Here is a 14606-nt window from a genome sequence, read left to right on the forward strand (position 1 = left end):
GGATATGACACTAGTACTTGAAGTCCAAGCTCAAATGTCAGGTAGTTGTAAAACCTTTTCTGGACCCCAACTCTGAGGCAACTACCTTCACCTTGGCACTTATCAGAGCCTGATCATCACTTGATTGTATTTTGGTGTTCTTGGGGGGTTGGAACTATCCCATGGTCATCTTGCTGTCTGGCATACAGTAGGCGTTCAATAACTGCTCACTGATTTAAAGGAAGCATGTTTACTGATCTTTTCTGTGCTTTAGGAAATCTTGCTGGACCTGGAAGAAATTTCACTGTTTGAAGATCTCCAGCAAGGCATCTCTGTAAGTCTTTTCCTGTTTTCTTCTTGAAAAACTAGATTTGGAAGAGTCAGGTAACCTTGAGAGAAAGCTTCCCATGCTTGGAGGGATCCTATTTGGGGATGGAGAATTATTGCCACCATTTTATAGATCAGAGAACTGAGGCTCAGAGAGACTGAAACTTGCCGATGATCCCATAGTAAACAGCAGAGCAAGAGGTTGAAACCTATGTCATCTGACTCCAGGGACACTGTTTCCTACCACACACTTCCTCCTAGTCCCGCAGTATGCTCTGAGATGACACCATTTAACTTTCCAGACCACAATTTCCCCCTCAAGCATTCATGCAATTGTTTCCCTTCTAGACCCAAGTGCTGAGAATGTCCCTGTCTCCCCTGCTTTTTCTTCATTTCTTTGATATTTGCTAGCCCTTTCCTCTGCAGTTTGTAGTTCATTTTTCTCTCATATCTTTCCAGGTATCATGATTTCGAAATCTTTCAGTTGGTTTCTTTTTCTGTGGTCTTTTTTGGGGGTGGGGTGGGGGGAGGGCAGACTTTCCAGTGCAGGCGTAGATTGGAGGATGATAATGGTGAATTTGTTAGTGGATCTTCTTTGATGTTATTTTGTGGGCGAACTCATTAATTTATGACAAAAACATCAAAGAGCTAGGCTCTTACAGAGGACTGGTTGGTCCCAAGGCAGGTGGGTAATAATGATTAGTTAGATTAAATCTCAATGTCTCCTCCTGCCTCAAGAGTTAAAGTCCCAGTGGCTGGAGTGTGGGAACATTCCAACCTGTAGCATCCCATCACAGCCTTGAGTCAGCACAATATGAAACTCTCCCCTCTTGAATGTGAATCTTTCTCCATGGCTTCCACTTTGATGCCTTCAAGCCTTGAGGTCTGTTGAGATTGTTTTAATAACCCTGGAGGCAACATAGCAATAAAAAGACTGAGGCTGTTAAAGTCTCTTTCCAGTCAGAGGAGCTGGATATTAAAAGGGATCATTCATCCTTACGTGGATGTTCTCAAGTTTCCCTCTAGAGTCCTAGTCTTATAATTTCACTGGGCAGGAGAACTCTCTTTGGGCTACACAGGAAAGTGCCAGCACCATGTTTGGCCATAGCAAGCTCTCCGTACATAGTGGTTGAATGAACTTGTAAAGAAACATCATGCTGCATGAAATCTCTGGCTAGTTGAAGTGGACTAAGGAGTAGAGCTCAGGGCTTGGCTTATACTACAAAATATCCTAACTTACATCTGTGGCCATTTTCTCTGCTTCTTCCATGGTGTCTATGGTGGAAAATTCTCTGTGCTCCTCTCCAAAGCCACCCCCTTCATGTTGGCCCTAGATCCCATCCTCTGCTGACGAATTGAGGGCTTGCTTCTGCAATTAACCCTCTCTTTTCTGAGCCATCAATGTTTCCCTCCGTACTTGGTTATTCCTTTCAGCACACAAAGTCTGATGTCTCCCATCTTAAAAGATCCCCGCTTGCTCCTACTTTTCTCTCAAGCTGCCATGCTACTCTTTTCTCCCCCTTTACAGCAAAATGCCTCTAAAGAGTTGTCTCCACTCTCAGTATCTCTGCCTCCTCTCCTCCATTCTAACTCAAACCCACTGTAATCAAGATCTCATCCCCACACTCCACTAAAACAGCTCCTCTCAGGGTCACCAATGACCTTGTTGCTGCTATGGATGAAAAAGGGGCCACATACTAAATCTGACAAGCTCAGGGGAGGCCCACATGGCAGGCCTTATAAACCCAGAGACTGAAAGTAATTACATAGGATGGTGTGAACGTAAAAAAAAAAAAATCCCTGAAAACGGGTCATGGTGGATAGTCATGTCCTAGGCCTGCAGCTTCCTTAGATGTCTTTGTGCATCTAAGATAACATACCTTTGAAATGTCAGAGTAATTTTTTTCCAGACCCCTCAAAGGCACAACTACTGAGACCACATTATCCTGTTGCCTACATACCAGTTCTATGTGCTATAAATTTTAACTATCCTGTACCCACCAATGTAAAGGAAGTATGTGTCTCCATTTTGCTTTTTTATCCAATCACAAAGATTTCCCTGCTTTGCTTTCTCCCACCTCCCTAATCTACCACCAATGGATCTCATGCAACCCTCCTTACATCTCCTCCTTTGATTCTAATGTATGAAATAAGCTGCAAAACTGCCATTCTCCAGAGCATTTTCTCAATCTGTTGAGCTTTTGCTTCCCAGCAATTGTCATTAGTTTGGCTCAAATTCTTATAAGACTTTTTCTTAGGCTGGATGTTCTTTTGTTGATAATGCCAAGTTCAATGGTCATTTCTCTTATTCTCATCTTATCCTCATCTTATTCTACATGTGAGCAGCACTCAGCACAGCTGGTAAGGCTCTGTTACCGGGTTTCTTGCTTGGCTCCAGGACACCACTCTCTCTCGCGCGTCTCCTACTTCACTGGTCACTCCTCAGGGTCTCCTTTTGTCTTCCTAACCTGCAAGTAACAAAGTGCCCGGGATCAGCTCTCGGACAATTTTTCTAGTTATACCCACTCCCTAGATGATCTCATTGAGTCCCATGGCTTTAAACATCATTCGCATACTGATGTCTCCTGATGTTATATTTCCAATCCTCTACCTCTCCCCTGAATCCCGACTACCTGCTCTACTTAGATGTATAACATGTATATCAAACTTCAAACCTAAATCAACTAAACACATCCAAAACTCTGTATTCTTCATGCCTACTCATCTCTTATCTTCCCTGCTCAGTAAATGGCAACTTCATCTTCCAGTGGCTCAGTTTTTACAACTTGGAATCATCTTCGATTCTATTTCATACCTCACCCCCAATCTACTCATAGATCCTGTCATCATTACCTTCAAGTTATATCTAGAGTCTGGCCATTTCTTATCACCTCTACTACTAGCCTAAGCCACCACCATATCTTGCCTGGACTAGTCTAACAACCTCTTTATCTGTCTCACTGCTTCTATCCCTGCCTCCTCCAACGGTAGCATCCAGAATAATCTTTAAGAAACTGCAATTAGATAATGCCACGCCTCTACTTTAAACCTTCTAAGGCTTGTCATCTCACTTGCTGAATGGAATCCAAAGTCCTTATTAGGGCCTGCAAGCACTTTAAGACCTGGCTTCTGCTATCTCTGTGATCTCAGCTCCCATCCCTCTTCCCCTCGCCCACTCCAGTCTAACTACTGGTCTCCCTGCTATTCTTTGAACCTGCTAAACCCACTCCTGCCTCAGGGCCCCTGTCCTCTGTCCTCTAATCCTTGTCACTCTTCCTTCTGGTATCCTTGTTTTAAGTTCTCTCACTCCCTTCAGGCCTCTGTTCAAATTTCACCTTATCAGAAAGGCTTTCCCTGACTCTTCTTTCTAAAATACCATCACACACACACACACACACACACACACACACACACACTCTCTCCCTCTCTCTCTCTCTCTCTCTCTCTCTCTCTCTCTCTCATTACCGTACTTTATTTTTCATCCTAGCAATGATCATACTTTGACATATTCTATATTACTTGCTAATCTGTTATTGACTGTTACCCCCATTTTATACAGAGGGTGCCAAAAAAAGTATACACATTTTAAGAAAGAAAAAAACTGCATTAAAATTTTAATACTCAATATATACTGATAACGAAAGATGAATACAAGTCATGTTTGACTTCTGCAGTTACAAGAGGTGCTCAAAGTGGTTACCATCAGCATAACTTTAATAGTTTTTTCCTTTCTTAAAATGTGTATACATTTTTTTGGCACCCTCTGTATGTAAATTCAATAAGAATGGAATCTTCATGCATTTAGTCATCGCTGTATCCCAAGCTCCTAGAAGAGTGCCTGATACATAGTACTTGTTCAACAAATATATGTTGAATGAATGGGTTTGTTAAATGAACTTACCCAGGTCTCTTGTCATCAGGTGAAGAGAGTGGTTTCCAGATGGTTGTCTAATTAATATGATCAAAATCAAGTGTGAGGAGCTGGGAGAGGTGTACATAGAGATCATTAGATTATGAATTTATTTATTACCAGTGACCACCATGGGATTCACAGTTATTTTCAGTTTGCTCCTCGATGCAAATCATTTGTCAAACTCTGAGGTGGAACAAAACATCTGCCTTTAACTACTTTGGCATGTCATTCATCCTCAGGGACTCAGTGTGTTCATCTGTGTATAGGCACCTGGAGATGTGGTTACTGCTCTGCTAGTTTATGGTTTACAAGATGCTGGAGGGAGGCAGTACAGTCAGGAAGATCAACCACACAGGCCCTGGGTTTTGACTGTCAGTATTTGAATCCTGCTCTCATTCTTCTTCACAAGCCACATGACCCTGGGCAACTTACTCAGTTTCCTCCTTTGCAAAGTGGGAATAGTAAAAGTACATAACCTATGGTTTGGCACATAGTAAGTTCTCAATAAATGTTAGCTATTAAAAATGAAAGGTTCTGGGCCGGCTGAGTGGCTCAGTTGGTTAAGAGCTCGCTCAAGAGTTTGAGCTCTGAGCAACAGCGGTTCGAGTCAGCCCGAGCTGAGCAGCCGTGAGCTGCCAACAGGTGGCGGGATGGCTCAGCTAAAAAAAAAAAAATAAAAAAAAAAATAAAAAAAAATGAAAGGTTCTGGGGGCAAGTTCTGAGGGGTCATTGCTATTAATGAGTTTTAGGGGCAATAACCTATCCTAGAATATTAGATGATCTGAAATCCGTAAAGGTGTAGTAATAATATTGTGATTAGGTAGGAGGAGAATGTCCTTATTTTTAGAAGATACGTGGTGAGGTACTTAAGAGTAAAGTCTCACAATATCTATCACTTACTTTCTAGTAATTTAGCCAAATCTATCTTTATGTTTCTATATTTATCTATCAAGCAAATATGGCAAAATGTTAACAACTGTGGAAGCTAGGTGGACAGTATAGTTGTATTATTCTTTCAAGTTTTATATATGTTTAAAAATTTCAAAACAAAAGATTGAAGGGAAAAAAAATGAAGAAAGGGTGCTAGAAATTGTCTAGTGAAATCCAACACTCACTTTACAGAAAGGAGCTCAGATGGGAAGCATTTGCCTCAGGTCACAAAGCTGGCAAAGTCTGAGTCAGAGCCCAGGTTTCCTGGCTGCCCACTCTCCCTTTGTGTAGGTTGCTGTTGTTGACCCTCAGGCAGCAGTGAGCAGCTGAGGAGGACACCTAGCTTCCCCTCAAAGAGACCAAGGGATATTATGGGTGTGTAAAAAGGCACCTGTGTTGATGTTTCCTTTTTGTTTACTAAGCAAATAGATAAGTAGTCTGGTTAGAAGGCGTGATGTGGAAAATGTGAAGGCAGCACCAGGGCCAGACCTGTCATCCTTAGAGAGTGGGCATACCAGTTTGGCACCATCTGCTTGTGGTTTTTGAGTGGTGGTGGTGGTGGTGGTGTGTGTGTGTGTGTGTAACTCTGGGATTTCAGAGGAGAGAGGAAAGAGGAGGGGTGAGGGTGGGGTGGGGCCAGGGCCAGGAAGGGCAGCAAGAAGAGATTGGCTGCAATTCTGGGACTTCCTGAAAGAAGGGACCTTAGGCGTTCCTGGGGATGAAATGCCGGCGTATTTAAAGAACAGACACGCTTCTCTGCGGTGTGCAGCATCGTCCTCCAGCTTAATAGGTTTCAAGGCAGTGAAAAGGAGAGAGGTAGAAGAGGGAGCGTCCATGCAAGAGCCAGCCTGGGCCACAGTGGGGGAGGGGTGTAGGACAGGTAATGAGGCTGCACCTGGAGGCCTGTGAGCGAGTTGAGGACCCTCAGCCTCTGCAGGCTGGAGTGTCTTGCTCCAGAACCATCCTGCCTCTCTCTTCTCGTTGTCTGTCAGTCTCTGGAGGCCGCTGTAGTGAGAGCAGAGCTCCAGGCGCTCTAACTAGGGGGAAGGGCAGGCAGGAGAGGCGGGGCCTCCAGGCGGGGCTGGAGCGGAGCCTCCGGCCGCGTGAGGGGCTCCTCTCCGGCGGGCGGGCGCCGGAGTCTGGGGGCCGCCGCTTCCCCCTCCCGGTCCGCGGAGGCGACTGGCCCCTCCTACCCCCGCCGCCCCCACCCCTGCCGCCTCTGTCAAAGATAAACTCGGCCGTTGCAGGAGCCGCGGCAGCCGGCGATCCCGCGGTGAAGAGCCTCGGGCGCGGCCTCGCTTCGACCGCATCAGCACCGCGGACAGCACAGCGCCTGCCCCACAGGACCTAGGCGCGGAGGACCCACCTGCCCACCCGCGCCCAGGCCCGCGGCGTCCGCATCAGCACCGCGGACAGCGCCCGGGCCCCATCTCGTCGCCGGCAGCCCACCTACTCCCTGAGTCAGCGCCGCGGACAGACCCCCATCGACTGGCCCCTCAGCAGGCTCGGAGCGCTCAGCGCCCCCGGAATATGGCCACCGAGGTAGGGGGCCAGCACCCGGTCCCTCAGGCAGTGCCCGACTGCTGAGGGAACATATCCCCGCTAGGGGCGTACTGGGCGGGAAAGGAATACGGGGTGGGGGTGAGGAGGGTGGGGCAGGGTGGGATGAGGTGGTTTCCCAGGTCGGGTCCGGAGGGAAGGGGTGGAAGTCAGAGTGGCAGGGTGGAAGAGAGTGGCTCCTCGTAAGAGCTCATCTCATCCCTGGCGTGTCAATCTCCCCTAAGTCCTGAAGCTGTCTGTGCCACTTGTTGGCACTAATGCCAGGGTTGCTCCAGGGCCTCAGCTGAGGTTTCCCTTTCCCCTGGACTGCAAATTCTGAAACCTCATCCCTAGAGGGTCGGAGATGAGCCTGCGCCTGTTTTAGGAGAGGGAATGCGGCTGGCTGCTGTTGCTATGCGGTGTAAGCTATCCAGCTTCTGAGCCCAGAAACCTGGCTAACGGATGACAGACCTACCACCACTTCAGCATTTCCTTGTGGGGGCGAGGGGAGGACAAGGAACCCTCAGGCCCAAAACCCAAATGATTGGTTGTAATGAGCTGCCTGCACCAAGCCCCGCGTTTGCATATCACCCTTTCTTGCTTATTCAGCCCATTCGAGTTTCCTATACCAGGGTGTTCACATTTCTCCTGTGTTTGATAGGAGGAGCTTCCTTTTTCAGGGTGTGCCTTTAGGTGTGTCGCCTTCAAGGGACTTGAAAGCTGAACCAAGGGACCTGTTGGCTGAAGGCAGAATCTATGTACAATGCTTAAGAGATCAGGAATTACCTCCTCTACTCCCTCATGAAATGAGGGAAACAGAGTTCTTTACGTTCCTATTTAATAAGTGGTAAAGCTAACACATGGAGGAGGGGAAGATCTGTTTGATACTCACATAGCCATGTCAACAGTAGAGCTGAAAGTTTCTTTGAATTTGTGGAGTGGGACCCAGGACACCAGTGTCTTTTGGTTCCAATGTTGATTTCATTTGCGGCGTTTCCCCATTTCCAGCCCAGCTGGAACACAAGCCATGTGGGCAGCAGAGGTTTGTGAATGATTCCAGGCAGTGCCTCTGGGCATCCTGGTGAGCAGCGTGTCATCAATACTAAATGTTATTGTTGTTTTTCTGCTGTTGTTACCACACAGGACGAGGTGCAGTTGCTTGGCATCACGCAGCTTTCTGACAAGGCACAGGGCTAGCTAGGAGAGATTGCCCCCAGTACCCTGTGAGGGGACAAGCTCTGAGCAAATTCATGCAGCTTGGTTTCTAGGACGGAGGGATGCAGAGTGCTCAGAAAGTGTCAAAGACACTGGGAAGAGCAGGAAGAACAAAAGAAAAATGGCCAAGGAGCTGGTCACCTTCCAGATAGGGCTGTCAGACTGCAGCAGAGGCTGCTGGTGTTGGGCAGGAAGGGGACACTTCAGCCAATGGGCACAGTTGGGCTAGTGGTGTGGGCAGAGAAGGTGGCCACATTGTGATGTGATCTGACAGATTCCAAGAGGCCCACCTACCCCAGCATATCTCCCTCTCAGGTCTGCTATGGTTCCCAGGTTCCAGCCAGCAGGCTCACATCTCTAGGTGAAGGCAGTGTTTCCAGGAGGCTGCATGTGTGACACTCCCCGGGAGAGGCTCTACTCATAACACTTTTGTGAATCTAGCACTTTCCTGTGTACAAAGCAATATCACATGCATGATTTCCTTTGAGCCTTAGAGCAACCCTGTGAAGTGGGCAAGGATGGTGTTATTATCCTCAATTAACAGAGACAACTGAGGCTCGGAAGTTGGCCTGAGCCCTGTGGAGCCAAGGAATGCATCATTATCTCATTTTACAGATGATGCAACTGGAGTGCTGAGACTTATCCAAGAAAATATGGCTAAAAAGTGGCAAGGCCAGTACTAGAACTTGTCTTCTGCCTCTCTGGCCAGTGGCTTTTCTGCTGCATCCAGGGGTATCAATTAGCTAATTGTATTGCCCCATAGAAAGGCGAGCACTAGGGGTCTTGACATGAAGCTTTGATGGGGAAGGGGTGCAAAGGAGTTCAGGAAGGGCTGGAGTGTGGGGACTCAGGCCTCCTGACTGGCCTGGCTGGGTCAGCTTGAGGGCAGAGGGACAGAGGAATGCCCAGAAGGGATGGAGAGCCGAGAGCAAACATTGCCCATTTCCCAGTTTGGCCTTGGGTGGACTCGAATGGCAGCACTGAGAGAGGAAGCCTTAGCTCTGCCAAGGCACAGGATGTGCACATTATCTGGGCTGCAGAGTGAGTCATTCTCCCCAGGCTGTTTTTAATGTTAGGAATGAGTTAAGATTACCAGGAAAAACCTGTTGGGAGAAGGAAAACCTCATGCTAAGCTCCTGTGGCCATCCCGGTAGGATTAGGATTGGGAAATCCTCAGCTCCAGCAGACGGTGTTCTGAGAGGAGGATAGGGAGACAGGGGGAGGGCGGGAGGGAGAGAGACAGTGAGGGAGAACAAAAAAGAAAGAGAGAGAACTGAGAAAGATCAGATATTCCTGGATCCCTGGGTGGAAGGCATGGAAACTCGATCCTTTCTGCTTCCTAATTTCTGTTTAGGAGTTAGCATTAGGGGAGGGGTGTGTGTAAGGAACTCAGAGGAGGGATGAAGTCTCCTGAGTGATCCACTGACCTCATTTGGAAAACTGTAATGAGCCCATTTCCTGAGTGACAAACCTCTGCAAATGTGTGTCACTGGGAGAAGGGTCTGCCCAGATGGCCAAGGACAGCTAGGAAATGCCTGCCTGGGAGGGGCTTCTCCAAGTGGTGAAGTTTGGCCCCTAAGAGATTTAAAAATGCACACAAGTAGCATTATCCAAGCAGGGCATTTAGAGGTTTGATCACTGAGGCATGGAATTAACCAGCAGACAATGGATTTGGCTTGGGCTGTGCCTTAGGCTGAGAAGCAGGGAGGCCTTGTGCCCAGGTTTCCATCCTGAGGCTTGACTTGGTTGCCTGTGACTCATGGTCCTCACTCATCCTCCACAGCCCAGCCAGGGAGCATGGTGTTGGCTCATCAGCTGAGTCTTCTGACTCCCGAGTTGAGTCTCAAATGCATCCTCCAGAATTCGCTGTTTTTAATGAGTATGGAGCTGTGGGCCAGAGGAGGCCTCCTGTGTGTCTAAGGCTTACCAAGCCTGGGAGTGCTCATCTGCCTGCTCCCCCCCTGCTCCACCTCTGCCAGGTTGGCTCTGTCAGGCGTATAGGCCGTAAATGTGTGACCTGGAGTACCCACCCTCCAGGCAGCCTCCTTCTCCCTATTACACTGCAGTTTGAAAGTAGGTGCCAGCAGATCTCGCCATTGATTTTCTCTTTCTTCCTTGTGAAATGACTGTTGGTCCTGTCCTCACTTAGCTGCCAGCAGGCGGGGGATGGTGATGGGAGATAGGGGAGTGTTGAGGAAGATGAGCAGTAGATAAGAAGCCCGGGTGTCTGAGTCAGTGCCCAGGGAGAACTGCCCAGGGAAGACACAGAAGCTGTGACCTTTCAGAAAGGTGTGTGCATGTTCTGGGACCGTGATTTCAGAGTATCACGGATCCTGGCTGAAAACCCTGCCAGCTCCCTGAAAGTTAGGAAGCTGGCAAACGGCTGGGAGCCTGGCCCTAGCTCTGGTCCGAGGGCCCCAGCAATGGGAATCCTTCAGAAATCTTACACTGGCAGCTCTAGGCATGAACTTGGCTCACAGGTGTGCCTTATTTGATCTGCTTAGTACTTATAAATATAGAAAAAATTATTGGAAACATTGAAAAATCAGGATATTTGATATTAAGAAAATCTGGATTTACGTCCTTTCTTTAAAAATCAGATTCACAACCTGGGCACATATTCTCACATGGCAATGATCAGGTGTTTTCTTTCTTTTTTTTTTTCCAAGTAAATTTTCTTTATATAATTTCTGAAGAAATAGTTTGAGAATATATTTCAGCAAAACAAGGGTGGGGGGGGGGCGGTGAGCAAAACAGAAATATATAGCGACCCAAACAATAATGGTCCTCTCCAAGGAGACAAGTGATAGAAAGTTTCAGAATAATTTTCAGTGAATCTAGAAGTCGGTTGGTTCAGATTAGAACAATGGGTTATATATTAAGAAGAATGTATGAAATATAGCAAACAAAATATAGCATGATATAGGTCATTTTAATTTTTTATATGAGCTTTTAATGAGAATAATTTGGCTGAAGAATAGAACATTAAGAATGTACCTCTATTGTTATTATCTACTACTTTTCATACTACCCTACACTATATGTAATTGTTTTAAAAAAAATTTTATTAAATTATTTTTTATTATGAAATACACATTTTTTAGAATTAGTTTCAGCTGTACAACACAGTGGAATAGTTATACTTTTTACCCCTTGAAGTGACAACCCCCCTCCCCCAACAGGTGTTTTCTTGAGACAAGGCATGAGCTCTTTAATTAGCTACAGTCCCCACCTGGCCCCTTACATGTTTAGTCCCTGTAAGCATTTGCATTCATATCTCTGATAAGGCCTCTAAGTGTCAAAGTTGGAAGGGGCTTTTGCAATGACCTAGTTGCAACCTCTCAGTTTCTAGTTGAAGAAATGGAGGCCTGGAGAAGGGAAGGCTTTTCATGTGGCCAGGACTAGCACCAGGATTTCTGCTCCTAGGTCAGCAGGCCATCTTCCCATCAGGGCTTTCTGTACTCCACAACTGAGCCAGCCAGCATGGAGAGAGCCAGGAGCCCTGCCTTGCCTTAAATCCTACTCTTCACCAACTACAGATGAGTTTGTGATGTGTGAGCTCTAAGTAGATCTGGGAAACTAGGGCTCTGGCATATAAAGTGTGTCTGATACCATCCTTGAGCAACTCCTCAAGGCCCCACAAAGACTCCCCAGAAAGGGAAGCAGGTTCCTAGTCACCCAGAGCCAGGTTAGTGTCCTAAGGCTCAGGATATTGTTGGGGTTGGAAAGGGTGTTGACCCCTCCCATTCTGGCTACTTTGAGAACCCATGGGTAAAAGCCAAGAGTAAATGAGAATGTATTATGGAAGGTAGCACCCTAAAATCTTAGTGGCATAATACAATGGAAGTTTATTTCCTGCTCAGTAAAGTCCCAGACAGGTATTCCTGATCAGCAGGGTGGATTTCCTCCAGGTAGTGATGCAGGGGCTCAGGCTCTTTCCAACTTGTGGTTCTGCCGTCTTCAACACATGGCTCCCTTGGTTTCTGTGGAAGGGGAGAGATCACAGAGCAGTGGCCGGTTTTTATGAGCCAAGCCTATAAATGACATTTATCACACGTCTACTCACGTTCCATTCAGCCGTATGGCCACGCCTAACTTCAAGGGAGGCTGGGAATTAATTTAGCTCTGTGCCTAGGAGGACGAGGAGGTGGCTGTGGTCAATAGCTAGCCAGTCATTGGAGACACGTACCTTCATGGGAGCACACAGTGCATGTGTGTATTCAGGCACAGACAAAAGAGAATGTTGGAGGGGAGGAAGCTGAGTCCATGTTAGAATGGCTGAAGCACTGTTTCTTCCCTTTCCATGCTCGCCATCATTTTTCTGGAATTAGACCCACTTTAGTTTTCCCCTGGACTGCTACAAAGATAGTCATCCTTCCAACCGGCACCCTACCCCAGTCACTTCCACTTCCCACGCACCACTCACAAAGTTGCCAGAATGATCTTTCTGGGGCTAAAGGGGTCCATCCTCAACATGGACTGGCTCATGTCCGTTGGTTTAGAAGGGCTGAGGAAGGCCACGGCCCCTTCCTTTTCTTTAGAAAATAAAACAGTATGAAACAGACACATCGATGAATAACTTATTTACATTAGCAAAGCATTCTTTATTTTTCAAAGTTATCATAGGATCCTAGTAGGTGTCAAGGGGACTTCCTCCATTAAAACCTTGATTAGAGGAACCAAGAACTATTAAGACTAGAGGAGCACTTATACATTATTTAATCTGATCACAACATAAGGGATCACATCTCTTATGTAGAGCAGGGTTCACCTGGATTTAGGAAAGTCTTGTATATCGGTTGGTCTCTTATTCCTAACTTTTCAGGACATCTATCTACCAATTATCTGCTTCTACTGCCACACTGACAACCTTTCTCATTACTTATTCTTTCCTCAGCTCTTACCCAAGTTTAAGTATCTTCCATCTTAAATTCTCCCCTCCAGAAACTCCACCAGCTGTTTTCAATCTAACGCTCCTCTATACTCTCCCAATGTCCTTTTAAAAAATTTTATTATATTTATTGCAGTAACATTGGTTAATAAAATTATATAGGTTTCAAGTGTACAATTCCATAATACATCATCTGTATATTGCATTGTGTGTTCACCACCCAGAGTCAAATCTCCTTCTGTCACCGTGTATTTGACCCCCTTTACCCTTTTCTACCTCCCCCAACCCCCCATACAGTTGCCTGTGAATTTTTGTTTGTTTATTTGTCTTGTTCATTTGTTGCTTTCAGTTTTATATCCCACATACGAATGAAGTCATATGGTTCTCGACTTTTCCCATTTGACTTACTTTGCTTGGCATAATAATCTCAAGATCCATCCATGTTGTCGCAAATGGCAGTATTTCATCATTTCTTATGGCCGAGCAATATTCCATTGTATATATGTACCACATCTTCTTTATTCAATCATCTATCAAAGGACATTTTGGTTGTTTCCATGTCTTGGCCACCATGAACAATGCTGTAATGAACATAGGGGTACATATATCTTTATGAATAAATGTTTTCAAATTTTTTGGGTAGATACCCAGAAGAGGGCTTGCTGGATCATATGGTAATTCTATTCTTAATTTTTTGAAGAACCTCCATTATCAACAAGATAAAGAATAACAAGTATTGGAGAGGTTGTGGAGAAAAAGGAACTCTCCCAGAGTTTTTATCTGATCTGCAAACCAACTCCATTCTTGCTGAAATCTGCCTCTAGTCACTGGAGTAGCCTGCCGTCTGCTATCTGCGTTGCTTTGCACAAGCTTCTCCCTGTCTGGGTTGTCTTTTCCTCCCTGACCCCACCACTGCCTGAACCTACCATTGGTAACTCATGGCCTTCCTTGTGACTCAACACAGACCTCAGGAAGCCTTTCCGAGTCAGTGCTTCTGGGCAAGATGTTACTTCTCTGTAGCATTTATCACAGTCAAATTCATTATATATTTACTTGTCTTCCTCCTTGGAACTCACAGACTGTCTTTTGCTCAGCATCCCTGGTAGGGACTCAGTAAATGAAAGCTGAGTGAGTGAGTGAATTCACCTTAATTACACAGGATGAACTGGCTGTGTGTTCATTCTGCCTTTGGGGCTCGGTCTCCACATGGTTCTAATGTCTGGCATATTTCACCCAGTGGGTTGCTTGTCTGGGAGGTGGGTGACTGAGGCTGGAAATGAAGTGAAAGAAAGAAAGAGGCCTTGTTCATCTGTGGAACTGAGCTGTCTCCCCTCAAATGCTAGAGTCTGTGTCAATGTCAAATCTGCAGGTGTGGAAGGGGACACAAGCCCCCCCCATTGCCTCCTACCAGGGCAGGAAATTTCTTCAATTTCTGACTTCAGCCCACTTTATCCACAACTTTCTCTGGGGGCTTGGACATTTGAGGGTCCCTTCTTTCCTGTGGTGTGAGGAGCACCACAGACATGAAAACCATCCGTGGTGCTCTCTGACCCGGGCCATAACTTGGCCTGAGACTGAATCCCCCTCTGAGTTCATGGGCACATCAGGTACTCCTCTGCCCCATACACTCCCCGCTCCCAGCCCTGCTGTAAGCTCCACTTGGGAGGGTTTGAGACTTCAGTCTTATTCAGTGCTGGGTTCCCCAAGCCAAGGCCTGATGAGCTGTGAACATTTGATACTTGCTGAATGAATGAAAGTGTGAAAGGCCCCACCATGTGTGTGTGTGTGTGTGTGTGTGTGTGTGTGTGTGTG

At 46.4% G+C, this 14606-nt stretch overlaps 1 protein-coding gene across 1 annotated transcript in view; it reads left to right on the forward strand.

The window, feature by feature from the left end:
* Positions 1-294: 294 nt before the first annotated feature.
* Positions 295-14606, forward strand: part of GOLGA7B (golgin A7 family member B) — a 20540-nt gene continuing 6228 nt past the window's right edge. The window contains exons 1-2 of the mRNA XM_019636232.1: positions 295-313; positions 6397-6691. Coding sequence (XP_019491777.1) covers positions 6680-6691 — 12 coding nt within the window. The 5' untranslated portion in view covers positions 295-313; positions 6397-6679. The remainder of the gene's footprint in view (positions 314-6396; positions 6692-14606) is intronic.

This window comes from Hipposideros armiger, unplaced genomic scaffold, assembly GCF_001890085.2.
Source record: "Hipposideros armiger isolate ML-2016 unplaced genomic scaffold, ASM189008v1 scaffold_28, whole genome shotgun sequence".
Lineage (NCBI taxonomy): Eukaryota > Metazoa > Chordata > Mammalia > Chiroptera > Hipposideridae > Hipposideros > Hipposideros armiger.